Source organism: Aedes albopictus, chromosome 1 (genome assembly GCF_035046485.1).
Source record: "Aedes albopictus strain Foshan chromosome 1, AalbF5, whole genome shotgun sequence".
Taxonomy (NCBI): domain Eukaryota; kingdom Metazoa; phylum Arthropoda; class Insecta; order Diptera; family Culicidae; genus Aedes; species Aedes albopictus.
Genome location: NC_085136.1, coordinates 298,923,155 through 298,946,896, shown reverse-complemented (window position 1 = coordinate 298,946,896; position 23,742 = coordinate 298,923,155). Strand labels below are relative to the sequence as shown.

The 23,742-nt window shown below is 43.9% G+C and overlaps 1 protein-coding gene across 1 annotated transcript in view; it reads right to left on the bottom strand.

Moving 5' to 3' along the window:
• Positions 1 to 10,693: 10,693 nt before the first annotated feature.
• LOC134291999 (uncharacterized) overlaps positions 10,694 to 23,742 on the bottom strand; it is a 32,619-nt gene continuing 19,570 nt past the window's right edge. The window contains exon 3 of the mRNA XM_062860599.1: positions 10,694 to 11,783. Within this exon, the coding sequence (XP_062716583.1) occupies positions 10,694 to 11,783 (1,090 nt within the window). The remainder of the gene's footprint in view (positions 11,784 to 23,742) is intronic.

The window sequence follows — 23,742 nt, the reverse complement described above, 5'->3', positions numbered from 1 at the left end:
CCTTATTCCATTCATATTCACTCCTCTTTGTTGAAGCGGGTAGAGAAAGATACAGCAAAGAGGTTATCCTGAACGAACACGTAACCTTATCACCAGTGGGATGCGATGCACAAGTCGCTTGGCATTGTCGTCCGTTACTGTTCGTTTGCAGTTTGGAACGGAAGCAAATGAATGAATTGTGAATGGTGAAGAATGACAGGGATCGATCGAAGCGGCTATTATTATAATTAGAAAGGAACATCTGCATGTAATGCAGCCATTTTTTTTATGTATTGTTGATGAAATGAATTCAATTCTATACATATATACGCTATACGGAAGGGCCCATATAGCCGAGGCGGTAAACGCACGGGTATTCAGCATGACCATGCTGAGGATGTCGGGTTCGATTCCCGGTCGGTCCAGGATCTTTTCGTAAAGGAAATTTCCTTGACTTCCTTGGGCATAGAGTATCTTCGTGCCTGCCACACGATATACACATGCAAAATGGTCATTGGCAGAGGAAGCTCTCAGTTAATAACAGTGGAAGTGCTCATAGAACACTAAGCTGAGAAGCAGGCTTTGTCCCAGTGAGGACGTTACGCCAAGAAGAGAGAGATATACGCTATACGCTATAAGTTATTACCATTATCGGTCGACCGTTTGCGATACTTAAACCGTTCGCCTGAGTTTGCTATCGTCGCTGACAAGTATGCAAACAAACAAAAGCGACAACCGTTTACTGCTGAATGGCTTCCAATGTGAATAAATATACAAAGTGGAAATCAGGAACCTTACATGAAAACCCCTGAGCCCTCCTGGGACTCACAAAAATGCCTCTCTGACCCCTTAAAACGCTCATGGAACCCCCAAATGTCCTGGAACACCCTCAAATACCCCTGAGATCTCGTGAAACGCCCTTGAGACTCCTTTGAAGAGCCCCTGAGACCCCCTGGAATCCCACTAAGACCCACCGAGACGCCCTAGGATCCCCTGAAACCACTTGGAACGCCCTTGAGACCTCCTGAAATTCTATGGGATCCCCCAAAATTTCCCTGGGACCTCATGAAACCTTCCTAAAACCCCCTGCGACCACTTAAAACGAACCTGAGATCCCTAGAAGCGCTCTTGAGACCCCTGGAACCTCCCTGAAACCCTTAAAACTCCCTTGAGAATCCCTGAGCCCCCTACGACTCCCTAAAACGTCCTTACTTACCTACCCGATCAGGCTAAGGCCGGAGTGGCCTCTGCTGTACATAGTAGCCGCCTACATTCCACTCGGTCCATGGCTGTTTGTCTCCAGTTCCGCACTCTGCGTAGGGTCCGCAGATCGTACTCCACTTGGTCGACCCACCTAGCTCGCTGCGCACCACGTCTTCTTGTACCGGTCGGATGACTCTCGAGAACCATTTTAGTCGGGTTGCTATCCGACATCCTGATGACGTGACCCGCCCACCGTAGCCTCCCGATTTTCGCGGTATGGACGATGGTTGGTTCTCTTAGCAGCTGATGCAGCTCGTGATTCATTCGCCTTCTCCAAGTCCCGTCTTCCATCTGCACTCCGCCGTAGATGGGATGCAACACCTTCCGTTCAAAAAAATCCAAGGGCGCGTTGGTCCTCTGCACGCAGGGTCCATGTTTCGTGCTCATAGAGAACGACCGGTCTAATCAGCGTTTTGTCGATGGTTAACTTCGTGTTACGGCAACTTTATTCGATCGTAGAGTTCTACGGAGTCCAAAGTAAGCACGATTTCCCGCCATAATGCGCCTCTGAATTTCTCTGCTGGTGTCGTTGTCGGCGATCACCAGTTAGCCCAAGTACACGAATTCTTCAACCGCCTCGATTATATCACCGTCGATATAAATTCCAGGTGGCGGGCGCGGTGATTCCTCCCTGGAGCCCTTTGCCATCATGTACTTGGTCTTCGACACATTAATGACTAATCCGATTCGCCTGGCTTCACTGTTTAGTCGGATGTACGTTTCCGCCATCGTCTGAAATTTACGAGCAACAATCTCAATATCATCGGCGAAACCAAGCAGCTGAACGGACTTCGTGAAAATCGTCCCACTCGTGTTTATCCCTGCTCTCCTTATTACACCCTCTAAAGCAATGTTGAACAGCAAGCACGAAAGACCATCAGCTTGCCCTAACCCTCTGCGAGATTCGAAGGGACTAGAGAGTGTTCCTGATACTCAAACTACGCACATCACTCGATCCATCGTCGCCTTGATTAATCGCATCCGTTTATCCTGGAATCCGTATTCGAGCATAATCTGCCATAGCTGTTCTCGATCGAATGTATCATACGCCGATTTGAAATCGATGACCAAGTGATGTGTGGGCACGTTGTATTCGTGGCATTTCTGCAACACCTGGCGGATGGCGAACATCTGGTACGTTTTAGCGCGTTCACCCATAAATCCAGCCTGATATTGCCCCACGAACTCTCTTGCAATCGATGATAGACGGTGGCATAGAATTTGAGAGAGTATCTTGTAGGCAGCGCTCAGTAGTGTGATCGCGCGGTAGTTCCCGCAATCAAACTTGTCGCCCTTTTTGTAGATGGGACACACGATACCTTCCATCCATTCCTCCGGTAATACTTCCTCCTCCCAAATATTGGTAATGACCCAGTGTAGTGCTCTCACCAGTGCTTCTCCACCGTATTTTAGAAGCTCGCTTGGTAGTTGATCTGCTCCAGCCAGCGGCTTTGTTGTTTTTCAACCGGCCAACCTCCTCCTCAATCTCTTGGAGGTCAGGGGCCGGAAGTCTTTCGTCCTGTGCACATACTCGCCATTGAGGTGCTCATCGTAATGCTGCCGCCACCTGTCGACCACCTCACGCTCGCTCGCGAGAATATTTCCGTAATTATCTCGGCACATGTCGGCTTGTGGCACGAAGCCTCTGCGCGAGCGGTTCAGCTTCTCGTAGAACTTTCGTGTATCCTTAGCGCGGTACAGCTCTTCCATCGCTTCGCGATCTCGTTCTTCCTGCTAGCGTTTCTTCATCCGGAAGACTGAATTCTGCCTGTTCCGCGCCTGTTTGTAACGTGCCTCATTCGCTCTCGTACGGTGTTGCAGCATTCTCGCCTATGCTGCATTCTTCTCGTTTTTCAACTGTTCACATTCGCCGTCGTACTAGTCGTTTCTGTGATTCGGAGTCGCGAAGCCTAGTGCTGTAGCCGAGGTACTACCTATGGCGGATCGGATGTCCCTCCAGCCATCTTCAAGTGTAGCTGCGCCAAGCTGCTCTTCCGTTGGTAGGGTCACTGCTAACTGCTGCGCGTAGTCTTGAGCCACTTCTACGTTACGAGGTTGCTCGATGTTGAGCCGCGGCGTTCAACTTCGACGTGTGGTGATAACTGTCGAAAGTTTTGAGCGCATGCATACAGCGGCTAAGTAGTGATCCAAATCTATATTCGCACTGCGGTATGTGCGAACATTGGTTATATCCGAGAAGAATTTACCGTCGATTGGGTGGCTTTGATCTCCAGGATATCTTTGCGGGGGAAGAAGGTGCTTCGGACTACTATACCACAGGAGGCTGCAAAGTCTGCGAAACGTCCTTAGGACCCCCTGGAAAGCCCCTCAGGCCCCTTTAACTCTCGCTGGTCTGGAAGACGTTCGTAAAGGCCGGTTTTCGCGCATCAGAGATCCTCTGGGATCCTCTTAAACCAAATGGTATCCACTGTTATCCATTGAGACCCACTGAAACGGTTCTGAGATCCCATGGAACCCCCCTGAAAATCACTGGGACCCTCTGAAACGCCCTTTAGACACCATGTAACCCCTGAGACTCCTTTGAAGCGTCCGTAATACCCCATGGAACCTAACAAGTCGCCTAAACCTAAACGCCCCTGAAACCCTCTGGAATATCCCCTGAGACTCTCTGAAACGCCACTGAGGCTCTTAAAATGACTACGTAGTTAAAATACACAGAAATGAAAATTAAAAAAATCTTTTGAACGCCACTGAGACCCCTTGGAACGCCCTTCAGACCTTCTGAAATGGCTCGGAGACTCCCTGCAGCCTCTAGGGAACCCCTCAACACCCCTGAGGCCCCCTAAATTAATCCTAAACCCCCCATGAGATCCTTGAAAACGCACTTGAGACGACTTTGAACACCCTCGAGACCCCCTGAGGCAACCTGAAACGCCCCTGATAATATCTGAAGTGTTCTTAGACCCCCTGAAATATCTGGGAACGCCTGAAACGTCATTCCCCTTGCAATGCCCTGGGACCCCCTGAAACGCCCCTGAGATCTCCTAAAACGCCCCTGAAACCTTCTGGAACTCTCATGTTGCTCCCTGGAACGACCACGAAATCTTCTGAAACGCAGCTGAATCTCCCTGGGATCCCCTGGAATCCCATAAAACTCCTGGAACTCCACTGAAATACCACTGAGACGCCTTAAGATTCCAATGAGATCCGCTGAAACCCCCGGAGATTCCTTGGAATCCCCCTGAAAGCTCCTGGAAGCAGCTTAAAATGTCCCGCAGATCTCCTGATACTTCCGTGAAATCCCCTAGGACCCTCTGAAATGCCCTTGCATCTTCATTTAAACAGCTCCTGGCCGCTGTTGCCATTATTGCCGTCATTATTATACTATAACCATAATTTACGTTAACTTTATTCTCGTTAAACTGAATTTACGCTCCCTCCCTTAATTTATGCTCCTTGCTAGCAATGTTGCAACATTTAGTGGTTCCCAGTCTTGGATGACAGGTTCAAAATATTTATAGTTCAACGCACGAATCGCGTAGGCACTACCTTTGTCAATTCAAATGCAAATTGGCTCATGTATTAGCTTTAATCTTGTATTTTTTATGATTTTTTTAGCAATATTCTTCACATAACTTTTGAAAAGGAGGCATGAAACAAACCTAATGTTCTTCTTCAAAAGATGGTAACTCAAAAACTATTTGTTAGATTGAAATGATGTCTTCGAAGATGTTTGAGGATAACTGAAGGACTTAAAAACACTAAGAGAAACATTTATCACGGATCTATGCTACATGTCATGTAACTTAAATTTTCCAAAAGCCTAATTCTTCGATATCTTCTATATATTTTTTTGTAAAAAAATGATTTTTAGCCTCAAAAAGCAGCCAATATCCTGGGTAAATACTTCCAACTTTTTTAAAAATTTTCATCGGTTTTCAAAACGAGTACAGTTATTGCACAAATATGGGTCACTCTGTCACAATTATTAGTCGGTCAGTTCACCATGCAATTCAAATGGAATTGACCCATAATTGTGGGTGACCCTTGATTGTGCTATGACTGTAATACGACACTATTTATGAGATTTTTTATATCAAAAGTAGGATCTACGTACAGTTTCCAATGAAAAAGAAATACATATTTTTATCCTACGTCCTGCCATACTTAAAATTTATTAATTTGTGTGACTTCGTGGTCATGCGGCTTGTGCCACCAAGCATTTAGCCGCAGCGTGCTGAGAAGCGTGGGTTCGATTAACACCGCAGCTGTCAGGAAAAGTTTTCGGCTGTGCCACTGGGCGTTTCATGCTAGTCCGTTGTCTAGTGTCGTGCTTCCTTCAAAGAGCTAATAGTTCACGGCAAGTATTAAACGTTTCCGTGTTTGTTAATTGCATAGTTTTATAAAGTTGAAATTATATGACATCTAACATAGATCAGCGATTAATATTACTGTCAGTGTATTTTATTCTAAAAGTCCTTGAAATCCAGCAAACAGTTTTCGAGTTAATATTTTTTGATGAAGAAAGCTAGGTTTTTTTCATACTCCCATTTCTGAAGTAAGGTGATAAATATTGCAAAACAAACAACATGAAAAACATTTTCAGATTGAAGCTCATATATGAGTAAAATTTTGTTTGACTTGAAAAAGGTGTATACGCGATTCGTGACTTGAGCTGGAATTGCTCAATAGTGACATTTTAGAGATGACATGATCTATGCAGGCCGAATAATAGCTGAAAAGACATCGCATCTCGTCTGGGCATTACTCCAATTAGCGCAGTAATGACTTAAGGTGAATATATAACAAAGCCACACCTCAAATTTTCAAAAGCACAAATCTGAAGAACCGAAAGTTGGTTTGCGCTAAAAAGTTAATCGATTGGTAGCCCGCTGGTGGTGACTAATCGATCAACTTTTCAGGGCAAACTGACATTCGGTTCTTCAGATTTGTGCTCTTGAAAATTTAGGGTGTGGCTTCGTTATATATTCACCTTAATACTGCGAAGGGTTCCCACCCTCATCCTTCATATATATCGTTTGCGTTTACATTTCTAATAAACTTCTGTAAGCATTCGTTACTGCACAATAAGCGTATAGCCGCATCACACCATGAATTAGGGGTCACCTGTTTATTGAATAGCTGATTCGTACTGTTATTCTTGGCCAGTTGGAACAATCACTACCTATACTATACATATTCCCAAGCAACACACATGTTATATAAGAGTTACGACAGCGCAAGTTTTAGTTGTATAGAAGTTTTTTCGACGTTATTTCAACATTATGTTAGAATTACGTCAAATAAACTTCTATACAATCAAAACTTGCGCTGCCGTAACTGTTATATAACATGTGTGTTGCTTGGGTTGCTGTGTGCGTTCATGATGCAAACGTAGCCTAAAATGCGCTTCAAACGTGGTAACACAGTGTTACCAAAGGCAACCTAGCAACCATTGCCAATATCACCACCAGCCTAGGATCCAAAAGCTCCTATTGACATTGAAATACTTGTTAGAAAAATATTTGCGTTTTGAATGCACACAGTAATAGTATACGTGCCGATTTGGTATTAGTAAGTCGGCTCCAGAGTCACGTTCTCCTCCATTTGGGGATGTTTTGTTGATCGGAAAGATTAATTATCGTCGATAAATTCAGTTCGGGGTTCTGACGAGTAATTTAATTGACTATGAAGAGACTCTCGCTACCTGAAGAAAAATCGATCATTGTTGCAGTTAAGACCTAATGAAAAAGTAATGGTGAATACGAGAACACCTGGGATTACGGACAGCACGGTCCATTTAGTGTTTATAAACAGAGCATTATGCCACTCTTTCGTGTCGGCATTCATCAGGACCCGATGAAAAGGTGTCAAAAAAGCCAAGTGAGCCTCATCTTTAGATTCTCAACAACAGCAACAATCAGTATTGGCAAAAATGAGGATTATCGATCGATTGCCTCTTTCTCCTGAAAGTGCACAGCGTTCTTCATCCTTTTCCCCGGAGGTCAGTCCGGGAAAGATCGCCCATTCGGACCGAAGGGATAATCGCATTATTAACACCTTGATCGCGTCTTTATGTCACACCTCGCCTAGGCAGACATCATCGCATTATTATTACTGACGATGTGCAGCAGCCGGCAATCGAAAGGAAGATTCATGCGAATCGAACCGATCGTCTGCCACTGCCGCCGTCTGGGGATCAATCAAACTGCAACAATGAACCGGATGGCCAGCACGGACTTTGGCCAGAAGCTGTCAGATATTAATTTTTGGGCTCATTTTTTTCCTTGCTTCTGTTCCTGTGGAATATCGACCGAAATGCATAATAGAAAATGGCATGTGCTAGCGATGCTATGAAATTTTAATTTCCAATTTCAAGGATCGAGCCTTCTGCGCCGGACTAGATCAAACCTTCTCGGTCACACATTCGTCCATCACCGCACCGGTGCGGTGCCCAGCAGTACCCAAAAAGCGAGCGAATCTAACTGCGATGTGCATATGCTCATATGCAAGCTCCTGGAAATTCGCTCTACATATTGTATTTCGTCGGATGCATCGCACAGATGGCGGCACAGCGGCACATGCGACGACTGAGCGCAGCACGCGGATTTCTCGGAACGAGAGTCACTTCATAAAAAAGTAGACAAATCGACCACATTTCGGTCAACAGAGAGAAGAAAAAAAGCCGTCATCATTCGCTTCCGTGTGGGCCTCATATTGCATAAACTAAACACATCAGCGTGGCGTGGGCCGGGTGCAGTGTGGCGGTGGTGCGGTGGCGGCTGGCTGCCACGTTCCTTAATCATAAAGAAATCGAAGCCGAGGTCACCGGATGACGTTTTGGGCCATCCTTCTTCCTCCCGAATTGCAATAAAACTGTTAATCATCGATTGCGGACGAATGTGTGCGCAGAGTCAAAGCCAAACAACAGGACTTAAAAAAAGTTCCGTATCCCATGTTCCGATCGGGATAGATCGTGCACGTTAGGATCCTTGATCCTTACCAGGAACATCTTGAGGTTTCGGAATATAAAAAGGAGGAAATGGATAAAAAATCACTCTCGCTACCAGTGCCATTTGGCATGAATGCTGCGGCAGCGGGATTGATTGGATGAATAGCGACACGTGGTACTTATTGAAAGAGAAAATATTTGTTCCACTCAGAATATCAATCCAATCTTGGGTGCAGGACCATTTAGACAGAGTGTCCTAGTTTGGGCAGGTTTATAAATTATGTCTGTCAATTTTGTCGGGTATCAGCAGTACCTTCTTAACATTTTAGAATATCCGAAAAGAAACCTGGCGACAGCCAAATAGTGGTTACACTTGCTACCAGATAGACCACGGACTGGTCGACGGAATTATCTTGTAGCCGCCAACAGTGTGGCGTGATTATTCAGCGTCACCTTCAAAAAACGATACATATTACAAAACGTATTACAAAATCCTACGCCATAGGTGTACATCAAAACCATCAACAGGCAAGAGGACAGCAGGGATCTATGACATTTGGTCGAAAGACATTTAGTCGAATGACGTTTGGTCGAATGACATTTGGTCGAAAGTACATTTGGTCGAACGGACATTTGGTCGAATGGACATTTGGTCGAAAGCCATTTTTTGGAAAAAGAAGCATATGACATTTAGTCGAATGGACAATTCGTCGAATGAACATCTTGTCGAAAGGCACTAACTGATGAAAAGAGATGTGAGTGGAAAATAATATTATGGATTTCGGTATCATAATTATTTATATGTTATTGAACAAGCAAGCCTCGTTGAATAAATGTACGACTCGTGCTGAAAAAAATCATCATTTTGCAACTTGTTGCATAAATAACCATTTTGGCTCGCGTTCAGTTCATATGCAACACTGCGTCAAAGAATAGCCTATGTTTAAGGACAAATGTCTTGAATCCCCACTTCAACAGTGCATCAGAACTGCAGACGCACAATTCTCTAGAAGCAAGCTTCAAACAACAATGCATTTTATAATGCTGTTTTTGCTCACTTTTAATAAGCTTGAAACAAGAAGATCATGTGCGCTGGTTTTGTTTACGAAGAGATTTGTACGCTCGAAGTCGCGAGTGAGTGCCAAAGTCGGCCATTGCGGGATCCTAACCAATCTGTCCTTAAAAGAAGGAAAAATATCCGATGAAAAAATCTGCAGCTATAACATCTGTTCGGATCAGGAAGAAACAAAACCGTTTCTGTAAATCTACCTTGTCAGGGAGATCAAAACTGTAAATATGTATAAACAAATTGAACATTAAATTGATAAATGAAACATGACAGTTTCTTCAAATAACTTACATTTTAGTTTGTTTACTTTCTCTTGACTTTCCTCTTCCGTCTCTTCCAAGGTAACTGAGCTCCTACCAAATCATGATTAGTTATCACCAGTTACAAATTCCATTCGATAGTCGTCAATAAAGTTTCTACTTACAGTCTTATTCCGCGAGAGTGGCTATAGTCCCGTCTACGAGTCCGAGTCAATCTGACGAAAATCTCAAATTTATCTAATTTATTTTCACAGTGTTTTATGAGTTACCTGTCCAGTCCAACTGTTAAGTTTGTCTCCTCTACCGTTATCTTCCGTACGTCTGTACTAATACCGGACACCTTCACTGTATGCCTATTTAACCTAATTAATGCATGTATTATGTTGGTGTCGTTCAATGTTACGCATGTCTAAACTTACTTGCTCGTGGTGGTCGTGAACTTCAATTAACCGGCAATTTATTTCCCACTCACTTCTTCCCTGAATAGTAACAAACTATTTTAAATTTCTTTACGGAATTCAACTCAATTCAATTTTCTCCACTATATTCATCTCGATCTCAACTAGCAGTCTCCTATCCTTCCTTTGTTTTTGTTTTCCTTTCAAACTAACCTTTGACGGCTTTCCAATATAGACTTAACAGTTGTTCGATGTTGGTCCAACAATGGCCCAACATACAATAAAAATTGGCCCGACTTTGACCCGACATTCAATAATTTTTCAGTCTGGCGGAATTTTGCAGGGTTTTTCGCAAAGTTTTTCGTGTTCCGTGCCCAGCTAGTCATTTGAATGACAATTCTGATCTAAGACCCTCCAAAACGCCCCTGAAGCCCCTCCCCTCCTGAAACCCACCCCCTCCTGAAACTCATTGAAAGCCATCTGAAACTCCGCATGATATCCTTTAAATCTCCTAGTAACTCTCCCTTGTTGAACTTCTTTGCAACCTTGTAATCCATTTAGGTAATAAACTGAATCCATTTAGGTAATGAATCCATTTAGGTAAACATTCTATTTAGGCAGTCCCGACTCATTACCTAAATGGAGGTTTTAGTGTACTGGTACGCACCCACGCTTGACGGATCCTTCCGTCGCCGGACGCGATGACCCCTTCGATTACTCCACGGACGCAGCACTTCCGGTGAGCACCCTCGACCACGTACACTATCTCCCCGACTCGCAACAGCTTCGATTCGCCGAACCATTTCGTCCTCTAATTCAATGACGGCACGTACTCCTTAATCCACCGTTCCCAAATCACGCTGGCTAACTGCTGCGAACGCTGGAACACGTCCCGAAGAGCCTCCGCTGGTTGGGGAGGTAGCCGCGTCACACACGGCTGATTCGGAGGTACGTCCCTCAGAAAGTCGTTCGGAGTAAGCGCTTCTGTTTCACCAAACTGCAGCGACACGTATGTCAGCGGACGGGAGTTGATAATGTCCTGCGCCTCAACGATCGCCATCTGCAGAATCTCGTCCGTCAATCGCCTTCCGTCATCGAGCGCGGTGAGCGCTTCCTTCACCGAACGTACCAACCGTTCCCAAACGCCACCCATGTACGGTGCGGCCGGGGGGTTGAACGTCCACTTCGTCCTCGTGTTCGTCAGTTGGTCTGCACAGTCATCGCTGATGCCCTGCACAGACTCCACTACTACCTTGCTGGTTCCTCGGAGATTCGCCCCGTTGTCCGAGAAAAACTCGACCGGCCAGCCACGGCGGCCGGTGAACCGGTGTATCGCCATCAAACAAGACTGCGTCGTTAGTACAAACGCCACCTCCAAATGCACCGCGCGTGTTACCATGCAGGTGAACAACGCGATCCACCTCTTCTCCGTCCTGCGTCCTAGCGTCACGTCAAACGTTCCCAGGTAGTCGGCTCCAACGTAGCTGAACGGCCGTAGGTTCGGTGTCAGTCGCTGCACTGGCAGCGCCGCCATCCTTGGTGTTTCCGGACGACAACGATGCACTTTACACCGAACGCAGAAGGCCGCCACTTTCCGGACTACAACATCTACGTGCAGCAGCCGCAACTCATTCTTCACCGCCTGGTGGTATCCGTGACCCCGCTCATAATAATCCTGAAAGATCAGCTGCGGAATCCGGTGGTTATCCGGTAGAATCACCGGGAATCGCATATCGAGTGGCAGAAATTCCACCCTCTTGGTTCGACCTTCGATCCGAATCAATCCATCCTCATCGATCATCGGAGTCAGCTTGTACAGCGGACTGGACCTCTCGATCGCCCTCCATTGGTCCACCGGTCGGTCTTTGTTCTTCCACAGCACTTTCCGCTCGTCGATTAAGCTATATCAAACGGAAGAACTGCTTGTATTCAAAAGGAGAAATTGCTTCTGAAACATTCAGTAGTTGATACAGGAAAACGCAATGAAATAAATAAACGTGAAAGAATAGCCTACGTTTCAAAGAAAGAAAAATTCATGATAAAAAGACAGCAGCCATAATATTCAAACATAGTACAAATACGAATTTTGAAAGAATAGCCTATGTTCAAAAGAAGGAAAAATCATAGATGAAAAAATCACAACCATAATGTCCCCTCTTCACTCTCACTGGAAAAGCCAGTATGTTCTACACAAAAACGCAATGAAATGGTGAAACTGGAAAGAAGAGCCGAAACTTACACTGCACTACAATGTTTGCTTTTTTATGTTTGATATAATTAAACACGATTAAATTGTTATATGACTTAACGTCCATTCGACCAAACGTACTTTCAACCGAATGAGTTCAGTAGCATATAAATTATGATACCGAAATCTATAACATTATTTTCCATTCAAAACTCTTCATCAGTTAGTGCCTTTCGACCAAATGTCCATTCGACGAATTGTCCATTCGACTAAATGTCATATGCTTCTTCTTCCAAAAAATGGGTTTCGACAAAATGTCCATTCGACCAAATGTCCGTTCGACCAAATGTACTTTCGACCAAATGTCATTCGACCAAACGTCATTCGACCAAATGTCATTCGACCAAATGTCCTAAAGCCGGACAGCAGAGATCAAAGGATCTGGTAATGCCAACAGATTATGGACGTTTATCCATGTATCCATGTAGGAGTGGCGCCACGCATGAGATAATGGATACCGCTCAGGGACGCCAACGCAATGCAGTTTGGTTCGACGAGGAGTGCCAGCGAACTCAACAGAGAGTGGTAAGGGGTGGCTAGAGTAGAACAGAGACGAATCAACCGCTGCAAAATATGGCAGCACGTAGAGAGTGTGATTGCTAGAGCACAGATAAGCATGGAAAGGAACGATATGGGGAGATCTAATGCAACTCTCAATGGCGCGTGGCACAAGACTGCGCCATGTGCAATAACCGGGACGGAAATTTGCTAATCGATAGCTAGTGGGGAGGAGCATTCCGAAGATCTGTTACCGGTAGCAGTGAAGGATCGCTCAAGAATAGGATTAACATAGTTGAAATAGTTGATGGCGGTCATGCAGTGAAACACTGGATGAGGATAAGAAGGCCCCTCAGCAGACACGCTAAATCAGCGCAATCATCCGCCATTGCTTTGAAAAAGACACGGACACGGACACCATCTTAAGCCAGAGGCTGTACAGACTGAATGAAACTTAACACTAGACAATAGACAGACGGAGCATGCACCAGTGGATACTATCCTCACGAAAAGTTTCATCGCCCGGAGCGGGAACCGAACCCTTACCCCATAGCATGGTGCGATTAGAAGCTTGGTGACCCTAACCGCATGGCTACGAAGCTCCACAAGTGCTTCTAACAAGATATAAATCTCAGATTCTACTACGTATTATGAACTAGAAATTGGATCATTTGCTTACTGAATCAGTGTGCACAATAGTATGGGACAAACATCAAATTCTCGCTCCAGTCGACTTTGAAGATTCCATTATTTTCATACAAGCGTGTCCCATACTAGTGCACAATCAACCCAAGTTTTAGCTACGTCGGTGCAGTAGAAACCTAAACTTATGCCTTCGTGATTGGGAAAATAACACGGCGTGGTGTACAAAATTCAACAGCGTGACAACTACACGGTTAAACTGTTGAAAATGCTTTGACATCCATGTGCACAACAGAACATGTGCTCGATGAACAAATTGAGATTTGAAATTATGAAAAGAAATCCACGTACTCCGGTGAGACTCGAACTCACGACTCCCAATTCGCTAGACGGGCGCTTCTATTCCTTCAAGCTACGGAGTCACTCGACTATCTCCGTCGCCAGCAGGCCTAGAACTGAACTCGATTCCACAATCGCACATGGTTATCTTCTTTTCACAATCCAAACCCCCTTCGGATGGGATTAGATGAACATCTAACACATTGTCTGTTGTGCACATGTATGTCAAAGCGGGAGAGGAAGTTATTTTTAATTGTCGAGAGCTTCGGGCACTGCCTTCCAATCACTTATTGGTATGGCAATTAGTGTGCAGTCGGACTCTCGACGGGTCGGTCCTCGGCCGACCGAATACGGTAAGGGTGACCGTAGCACCTTACAAATGTCAATTTCTTGATTTTGCTTTGGCTGACCAAGCCATGTGGGAAATTACACTGTTGAAAATGCTTTGACATCCATGTGCACAACAGAACATGTGCTCGATGAACAAATTGAGATTTGAAATTATGAAAAGAAATCCACGTACTCCGGTGAGACTCGAACTCACGACTCCCAATTCGCTAGACGGGCGCTTCTATTCCTTCAAGCTACGGAGTCACTCGACTATCTCCGTCGCCAGCAGGCCTAGAACTGAACTCGATTCCACAATCGCACATGGTTATCTTCTTTTCACAATCCAAACCCCCTTCGGATGGGATTAGATGAACTTCCTCTCCCGCTTTGACATACATGTGCACAACAGACAATGTGTTAGATGTTCATCTAATCCCATCCGAAGGGGGTTTGGATTGTGAAAAGAAGATAACCATGTGCGATTGTGGAATCGAGTTCAGTTCTAGGCCTGCTGGCAGGGCTGGCATTTTCTCACTCACTGCGCGCAATGCGCAGTTTCTAAACGCAAAGCGCAAAGAGCAGGTGGCTACACAATGAGAAATAAAAAGAACGCAGTGAGCAAACTCACACGCAGAGAGCAGTTTGCCATTACACACTGCGTCATTTGTTCTGCTCACTGTGAAAGAGTGTGAAAGTATTATTGACAATGAGTGAGGCGAAACGAAGTGAAATCAGAGACAAACAGACGTAACACTGACGAAATTTGCTTCCTATATTTGTCAAGATCCTGATTACTTTGAGAATTGATGTTTTCGGTAAAGTTGTTAGGCTGATCAAGGGCGTAAAGGTTATGGATCGTTTGATTCAGTATTCCACCACTAGGTGGTGCTAGAGGTCAAACAAATTTTATTTTTCATATATCTCAGCACTCTGATCACTTAGAAAGTTGGTGTCTTCGGCAATGTTGTTTGGTAAGTCAAGGGCTCAAAGTAAATGGACCACTTATTTCGAAACTCCGCCACTAGGCGGCGCTAGTTACACATTTGCAAGATCATGAAAATAATTGATTTTTTTCATTAAGTATTCAACATGCTGTAATTTTGTTTTCTTTGAACATATTTAAGTCAAGTCAAATGTTTTACAAAGACCAATATGTTAGCCGTAAATGTGCAAAATTTCATTTCATTCGGTTCACTAAATTCTGAGATATAGCAGTTTAATGAAAACTACTCAAATATGAATCATTCAACTAGAATCGCTCTAACTTCATGTAAAATTATTCAATCAAGCCCAAATTTGTACCATTTAGAGCTAATTAGTTGTGCAATAAGCAATAAAAATTTGAGAATATTTGGTGCACTCTATAAAAAGTTACAGCTCGCTGAATATTTTTGCGATAATTAATGGAAGTTGCATGCTTCTTCTAATTGATTACTAGCGCCACCTACTGGCAGAATATTGAAACAATTTACCAATCAACTGAAAGGCCTTAACCAACCAAACAACATTGCTGAAAACACCATCTTTCTAAGTGACCAGAATCCTGAAATATATATAATATAAATTTTGTTTGCTCTGTATCGCCGCCTAGTGGAGGAATTTTGAATTAAACGAATCATAATAGGTAAGTTCTTAACCAACCAAATGTTTTTTCTGAAGGCATCAACTCTCGAAGATATCACGATCATGAGATATTTGGTATAAAAAACTCGTCAGTATAACGTCTGTTTGTCTCTGACATAACAGATATCACAGACAACAAGATGTGACACTTGTGAAAATTTTATACCGTATATCTCAGCACCATGATTACTTAGATAGTTAGTGTGTTTGACAAAGTTGTTAGGATAGTCAAGGTCTTGCTGGTGATAGGCCGTTTGACTATAAATACCTCCACTAGGTGGCGATAGCGTTCAAGCAAATTTTATATTCCATATATAACAAATGCTTCGCTTGGGATCTTCATCTAGTTTTGTAAAGTGGCTGGAGTCGTATCTCGTAGACCGTCAGTTATGTGTGAAGCTGGGTAATTGCCAGTCCGCTGCGTTCATCAACCCTTCCGGCGTCCCACAAGGAAGTAACCTAGGACCTCTGCTGTTCTCGCTGTATTTCAACGATATTTGCCTTATTATACCTGCTGGATGTCGATTAGTGTATGCAGATGATCTAAAAATTTTCCTCATCGTGAAGTCAATTGATGACTGCAGGCAGCTACAGAAGATTGTCGACATGTTTTCCAACTGGTGCAAGGACAACTGCATGTCTATAAGCGTCGGAAAATGTGCCGTGATATCATTTTCCCGGTCAAAAAATCCACTTATGTGGCCCTACTCAATTGAAGGTGGTGCGATTGAAAGAGTTTCTAGCTTCAAAGACCTAGGAGTAATTCTCGACACACAGCTCATATTTAGGGAACATTATTCGTTCGTTATTGCGAAGGCCAACAAGAACCTTGGGTTCATCTTTCGGATATCCAAGGAATTCACCGATCCTCATTGTCTGCGATCCCTTTACTGCTCCTTGGTACGATCAATTCTGGAAACTGCAGTAGTGGTTTGGAGCCCCTACCATGGCGTCTGGATAAAGCGAATCGAGTCGGTGCAGTCCAAATTCATCCGTTACGCGCTACGGTTCCTGCCCTGGAATAACCCGTATGAGCTTCCTCCGTACGAAGATCGCTGTCGATTGCTAGAACTTGATACCCTCGAGAAACGAAGAAAAGTGGCAATGGCTGTTTTTGCAGGAAAAATTTTAACAGGAAGTATTGATGCACCTTATATTTTGTCAAAATTTAATTTGAATGTCATTCCTAGACCTTTAAGGACGCGAACGTTTTTAAGATTAGATTTCCCAACGCACTGACTATGCTCAACAAGAGCCAATTAGACGAATATGTGCTGTTTTTAATTGCGTGTTTGATTTGTTTGATTTTAATGTTAATATTGATGTTTTCCGTAATCGTTTGAGTTCAAGTTTGTGATGTATTGGTTAGTTTTTAAGTTCATTCATGTAGACTTTCGTGTTCGATGAATAATAACAATAATAAGGGAGTGACGAGGTACATATCTCAGGACTCTGTTCACTTAGAAAGATGGCGTCTTCGGCAATGTTGTTTGGTTGGTTAAGGCCTTTCAGTTGATTGATAAATTGTTTCAATATTCTGCCACTAGTTGGCGCTAGTTAAAAATGAGTAGAAGCATGCACTTTTAATTATTTATCGCTAAAATGTTCAGCAAGCTGTAACTTTTTATTAAGTGCACCAAATATTCTCAAATTTTTATCGCTTATTGCACAACTAGTTAGCTCTAAATGGTACAAATTTGGGCTTGATTGGATAATTTTTCAAGAAGTTAGAGCGATTTTAGTTAAATGATTCATTTTTCATTAAACTGCTATATCTCCGAATTTAGTGAACCGAATGAAATGAAATTTTGCACATTTACGGCTAACATATTGGTCTTTGTAAAACATTTGACTTGACTTGAATATGTTCAAAGAATACAAAATTACAGCATGTTGAATACTTAATGAAAAAAATCAATTATTATCATGATCTTGCAAATGTGTAACTAGCGCCGCCTAGTGGCGGAGTTTCGAAACAAGTGGTCCATTTACTTTGTTGGTCCATTTACAACAACATTGCCGAAGACACCATCTTTCTAAGTGATCAGAGTCCTGAGATATATGAAATATAAAATTTGTTCCATCACTAGCGCCGCCTAATGGGAGAATTCCGAAACAAACTACCCATTACCAGTAGGTCCTTGACCAGCCTAATAATTATGCCGAAAGCACCAACTCTGTAAGTCATCAGGATCCTGAGATATGTAGGAAGAAATTTTCATCAGTGTACGTTCGTTTATCTATGATTTCTGTCATACCAACTACGCAATGAGCAGCGCATTGAGTATGCGTGCATCATGTGTCCTTTACTCTTTGCGTGAAACAGATACATTACGCACTGCGCCAAAACGCAGTGCGCCTCAAAGAGCAAAAGATCCGTGAGAATGAGTATCCGTACGCAGCACATTCGTTTGTATTGAATGCGCGCAGCCAGTGGCTCACTGCGTTTTTACACTTTGATGAGAATTCCAGCCCTGCAGGCGACGGAGATAGTCGAGTGACTCCGTAGCTTGAAGGAATAGAAGCGCCCGTCTAGCGAATTGGGAGTCGTGAGTTCGAGTCTCACCGGAGTACGTGGATTTCTTTTCATAATTTCAAATCTCAATTTGTTCATCGAGCACATGTTCTGTTGTGCACATGGATGTCAAAGCATTTTCAACAGTGTAATTTCCCACATGGCTTGGTCAGCCAAAGCAAAATCAAGAAATTGATACACGGTTAAAGCCTAAAACTCCATAAAACAATTGGCTGCGGTGCACATTGCATATAACGCTTCCCCCATTCGAATCCCACACAGAGTCTTTCGAAGGTTTTTGAAACTCCTAGATGCAAAAAGAAACACCCATACAGACATCACGTCAGTTTATTTTTTCAATTTACCTTTTCAAGGGGTTTCCGAGGTGTTTTAAGGCGTTCCAGGGATGCTTCAGAGGGTTCCAGGAGTTTTCAAGGGGTTTAAGGAGTTAAAGGGGGTTTCAGTGGTGCTCCATGGAGCTTCAGTAAGTGCCAATGGCATTCCAAAGGTGTTCGAAGCGAGTCTCAGAGCGTTTCATGAGCGTATCAGAGGTGTCCCACGGGGTTTAAGATGGTTTCAGAAGCGTTCCAGTGGTTTCCAAAGAGCTTCAAGGACTTTTAGAGGGTCACAGAGGCGTTACAGAAGTGTTCTAAGAGGTTTCTTGGGCATTCATTGGGATGCAGCAGGTTTCAGGGGTCCCAGAGCCGTTCTACGGAATCTCAGGGGGTTTTAGAGGCATTCAAAGGGGTTTTGGGAGGCGTCAAGGGGTTAGAGGGCATCCCAGGGGTGTTCCAAGGGGTCTCGGAGGATTTCAGAGGCTTTAAATTGGGCTTAACGGGATTTAAAGCGACACCTGCAAACAGACTGGCTAGTTATGCGGAGTGCGAAAGTAAGTCTCGGCTTCATAAAAATAAAGCAATCTGCTCTCACTTGTAGTTAGTGGGTACAAACGCGAGTGTGTTATGGATTGGCATCTGAGTCGAAAAGGAGGTTTTATTGAGGATTTATGAATAGGGGGTGTTCTTGGTGTCAAAGTCAGTTTAATTTTCTATTAGGAAAAAAGCAGAATTTTTTCTTGTTCTGCGGCTTAGTTGGTGCAAGCACTGGTCAAGAGAATGAGAAGTCGTGTGGCCGAACCCCACAAAATCATGATTTTTTCTCATATTTAGGGGCTGTCCATAAACCACGTGGTCATTTTTTTGGGACTTTTCAAACCCCCCCCCCCATACAAAATGGTCATTGGCCGAACCCCCCCCCCCCCCCCCCCCCCCTAATGACCACGTTGTTTATGGACAGCCCCTTATCTCTCAATTTGTCCATAAGCATTAGCAACATTCTGTGCCTTTGAATGACAAGTTTTTCTAGTATGTTTCAGAGGTTCTCAGGGACGTTGCTTGGGTATTCAGAGGGCCTTCAGGAGTGTACCAAGAGTTTCCAAGGAGCTGCAGGGGCTTTTAGGAGTGTTCCAAAAGGTTTCATGGGCTTTCAGCAGGTTTCTGGGATGCTTCAGGAGATGTCAGGGGGTTACAGGAGCGTTCTATTGGATTCATTAGGCTTCAAGGGTTATCAGGGGGTCCCAGGGACGTACCAGAAGTGTTCCAGGGAGTCTCAGGGGTGTTCCAGGGCGTTTCCAGGCGTTTCAAGTAGCGTTTCATGGTATTTAAGGGGGTTTGTGAGAGTCCCACGAGTGTCCCAGGAAGTTTTTTCTAATTATTTTTGTTTTTGGCGTTTCAGGGATTCCTAGGGGGTTTCAAAAGCATGCCATGGGGTTTTAGTGATTTCCGGTAGTCCCAGGGGCGTTCCAGGAGTGTTTCAAGAAGTCTCAGGGGGTTTCTGGAGGTTTATGAGGTTCTATGAGCTTTCTAGGGGGTCGCAGAGTCTCAGGGCGTTTATTGGGAGTTTTATGCGTTTTGAGAGTCTTTCCAGTGGTGTTACAATGAGTTTTAGGGGTTTCTGGAGCTTTACACAGATTTTCAAATGGCCTCAGAAGGTTTCAGGAAGTTAAGTGGATTTTAGTGGCGTTTCATGACGCTTCAGAGGTGTATCAAGGACATACCAAGGGGTTTCAAGGGAGATAAATGAGGCATCCCTAACATCACCTGAAACTCTGAAATTCCTTGAAACGCATCTGAGAATCCCATGATTTTTGTTAACTCCTCTAAATTCTCTCATTTTTTCTGAAAACTTCTGAAAAGCTTAGATATATACGCCTTAAATCATATAACTGAAACCTCCCTAGAAGCCCTAAGGAAGCCCTGCGAGTTCTTCCGAAACCTATCTGTGCTGCTGTGTATCTGTGGGTAACATCTGCAGATGACTGCGGTATAGATTTCGAGCATAGTGACCGAACAATTTGATCTTTAATTTAGAGCTCTATTGTCGATGACGACGTCTGAAATCAGTAGTACCAGAAATTTGGAAGCGAAAGTGGAAGTAAGCCGACCACACCCTACTATGCAGACGCAGGTCTAGAGACTCATGGCGCCATAGTCTCAAGGAAGTAAAGTAATTCGACATAAATTAGACTCAGGATGGAAATCTTTCATTTCAGCCCTCTGCATCAACATGGGTACTTTCAGTCCTGAAGTAAGTGAGCAGTCTAGCATTCTTTTACATGCCTTGTAGGTGAATCACTCTCGCTTTTTACCTTTCTCTAAAACGCACCTTCAGAACAAGGTAAACAAAATAAACCCTGTAATAAGGACGCATGCTCATGCGTCTGAAAAAATCGAAAGGAAGTAATGAAATCGAATAAGGCACATAAAAAACCACAACAAGAAGCGTAAAAAATCTCGCAAACCATCAGCATGCGCGCACGTCCTCCTGATGATGCTGCAGCAGCCTGTCAGACCTCACCCCAGATCCCATCCTTCCACAGCTCAGCTCAGTTCCAACATCGCGATTAGGAACAGTAAGGAAAAAAATACGATCATCTCACTTTCTGCTGCGCGCTTCTTGCACATGTCGTCGAAAAAATCTTGCTGACTTCCAAAGGCGAATCGCAACGCAACGGGACGGAACCCGAATGCAATTTCTGCAAATCACCGCCCTCATCTTCGGATGCCTGATGGCTGAGGAATGGGGCACAGTTGCTCGAAGGTTGTGTTTTAATCGACGAAACTTCTCTGCAGGTTAAGGCTTGCAATGATCTATTTTTCAGATAATGTCATAATGCCATTGAAATGAGTTGCATTATTAAAAAAAAAACTCCGTAATGTTCAGATTGCAACTCTTCTTCTTCTTCTTCTTCTTCTTCTTCTTCTTCTTCTTCTTCTTCTTCTTCTTCTTCTTCTTCTTCTTCTATTTCTTCTTATTGGCTTAGCGTTCCAACTGGGACAAAGACTGCTTCTCAGCAATGTTCTATGAGCACTTACACAGTTATTAACTGTGAGCTTCTTCTGCAATCACCAGTCATAATTTCGTCATCTTCCGCAAATCTGAACCACTGCGCAGCGTGTGTGGTTCCGCTAAGTAAACCCCGGCCGTGGTATGTTATTATGGATTTTGATGGGTGTCGCACCTAAGTGGAGGGTAAGCGGTTTTTTAGGGCCGTTCGATTTTTTTTGTCTTCCTTCAAAAGACCTGACGCCCAGCAAGCCCGGTGATGGTGACGGCTGCAATATGTGGGTGAGCAGAGCAAAAATCACATAAAAAAGCATTCAACAACAACAAAAGATGCGATGGTTTCAATGGGCGCACGCGCGCACGTGGATTTCTGACGCACTAATTTCCCCGGCCACCTTTTGTTTGCGTCCTCGAATAACAACATTAGGAGGACGGAAGCACCGGGATGATCGGTGGAGGATCGTAAAAAAATCGAACCGACCGGGTGGTAGGCAATTTCGCTTCCGTGTAGGTTTGGGTTTTTACTTTTCATTTTTGAATGTGATTTCGAGGATCATCTTGATTTTGACTGGGATCACTTTTGATTTCGAATATTTGGTTGCCATATGTGCGGTTCCTGTGCGGGAGCACGTGTTAAGATTTCCGACGAAGATTGCTTTTGGTAAATTGAGGAAACGGAGGAGGATTGATCAATATAACGGGTTCCGTAACGGAGTCAATCGGTTTTTTGCAGCTGACACTTTTTTGTTTTGCTTTTTCTCAATTTCGGGAAACAGTCGGATTTATGTAAGCGAAAGATGCTCACTTATGTAATTCATCAAAAACATTCTCGAAGAATGGAATTAATTTATTGTCTGTTTGATTTTCTTAGAATTCAATAAACTTTTCAAAATGAGTGCTGGCGGAAAAAAGAGAAGAATCTTCTCAAATGCAAATCGTCCAACTTCGTGATAGAAAACCGCGTAAAAATGACGTATAAAAATCAACATAGGTATTTGGGTGCCTGCTCTCCAATGCTCCTTTGTGATGAATTTCGAGCATACATACCACTTTAATTTTCCTGCATACGCTAATAGGAATGCTAACTGGAATCGCCATTGAAATCCCACCGATTTCTCTCCAAGTCGTACCAAAGTTCGTCTACAGTATGTTCTGGATTTTAATAATAGATTTTGCACAGAATTTGCGAGGTAGTCCCAGCAGAATACCTTCCACCGTAAACTGAATCGCAATCTTATGCTGAAGGTGACGGGTTAGGTCATACCAACAACTTTTCGTAATGGAAATTTCATTGCCTTCCTTAGAGTATCTTCGTGCCTGCCACACGATATACACATGCAAAATCGTCATTGTCAGAGAAAGCTTTCAGTTAATAACTGAGGACGTTATGCCAATAATAAGAAGACGCCCTCAAACCTCTGTAACGGCTATGCAACGCCCCTGAGAACCTTTGAAACCTTCAAGACGACCCTGAAAGTACCTGTAAGTCTTCTTAAGCACATGAAAATTCTTTGAAACTCCCTGAATTTCTTTACGAGAACCCCCAAAACGCTCTCAAACCCACTCAAACTCCTTATAGCACCCATAAAACACCCCGAAACCCCTAAAAATATCCCTTCAACTCCATGTAATGCGTCTGATTCCCACTTGAAATGCTCTGAAACTTTCTTAAATGCATCCGAAAATCTTCTGAAACTCCCTCGGACCTCCTGTATTATCTCAAAACTCTATGACTCCCCTTGAACGCTTCCGAAATTCGCATGGTTGTATGGTCCCAAACTCTATTTATCTTCTTTAAACAAAGGTGCGGAAAAGTACTATTGTCTATCCGGTTGGAATCAAGACCGACATTCAATCAAAAATTGCCATTTTCTTGGTCCCCAAGTGTCGCAACTGTTTCGCATCTAGTGCGCTGTGCTGCTGACAACAACGGGAAGGATGCGCACTACCTTTGACATGATTTAAAAACGTCGCGAGTTGGGTCGCGTCGCGACTTGATTGTGCGAAGTCCGGTTTGGTGGCGGCCCGACAATACTAACTTCAAATTCACATCTCCGTTGCCTCCATAGACCACGAATCATATCACAATGCAACGATCCACACCAGCACGTGTCTTCGGACGAAATTTGTCTGCACACGGGCGCCAAGATTTGTAGTGGTCAGTCACCGGCGACGACAACAACGTAGGTATCATGATAAAAGTATCACCGCAGCGTTGCTGGCACTAGCCCTTGTTTATCCTGGGTGTCTTTATCAGAAATCTGACTCCGCATTACGCGATCCTTCGAACGAAAGACGAAACAAAAACAAAGCTCCCCAT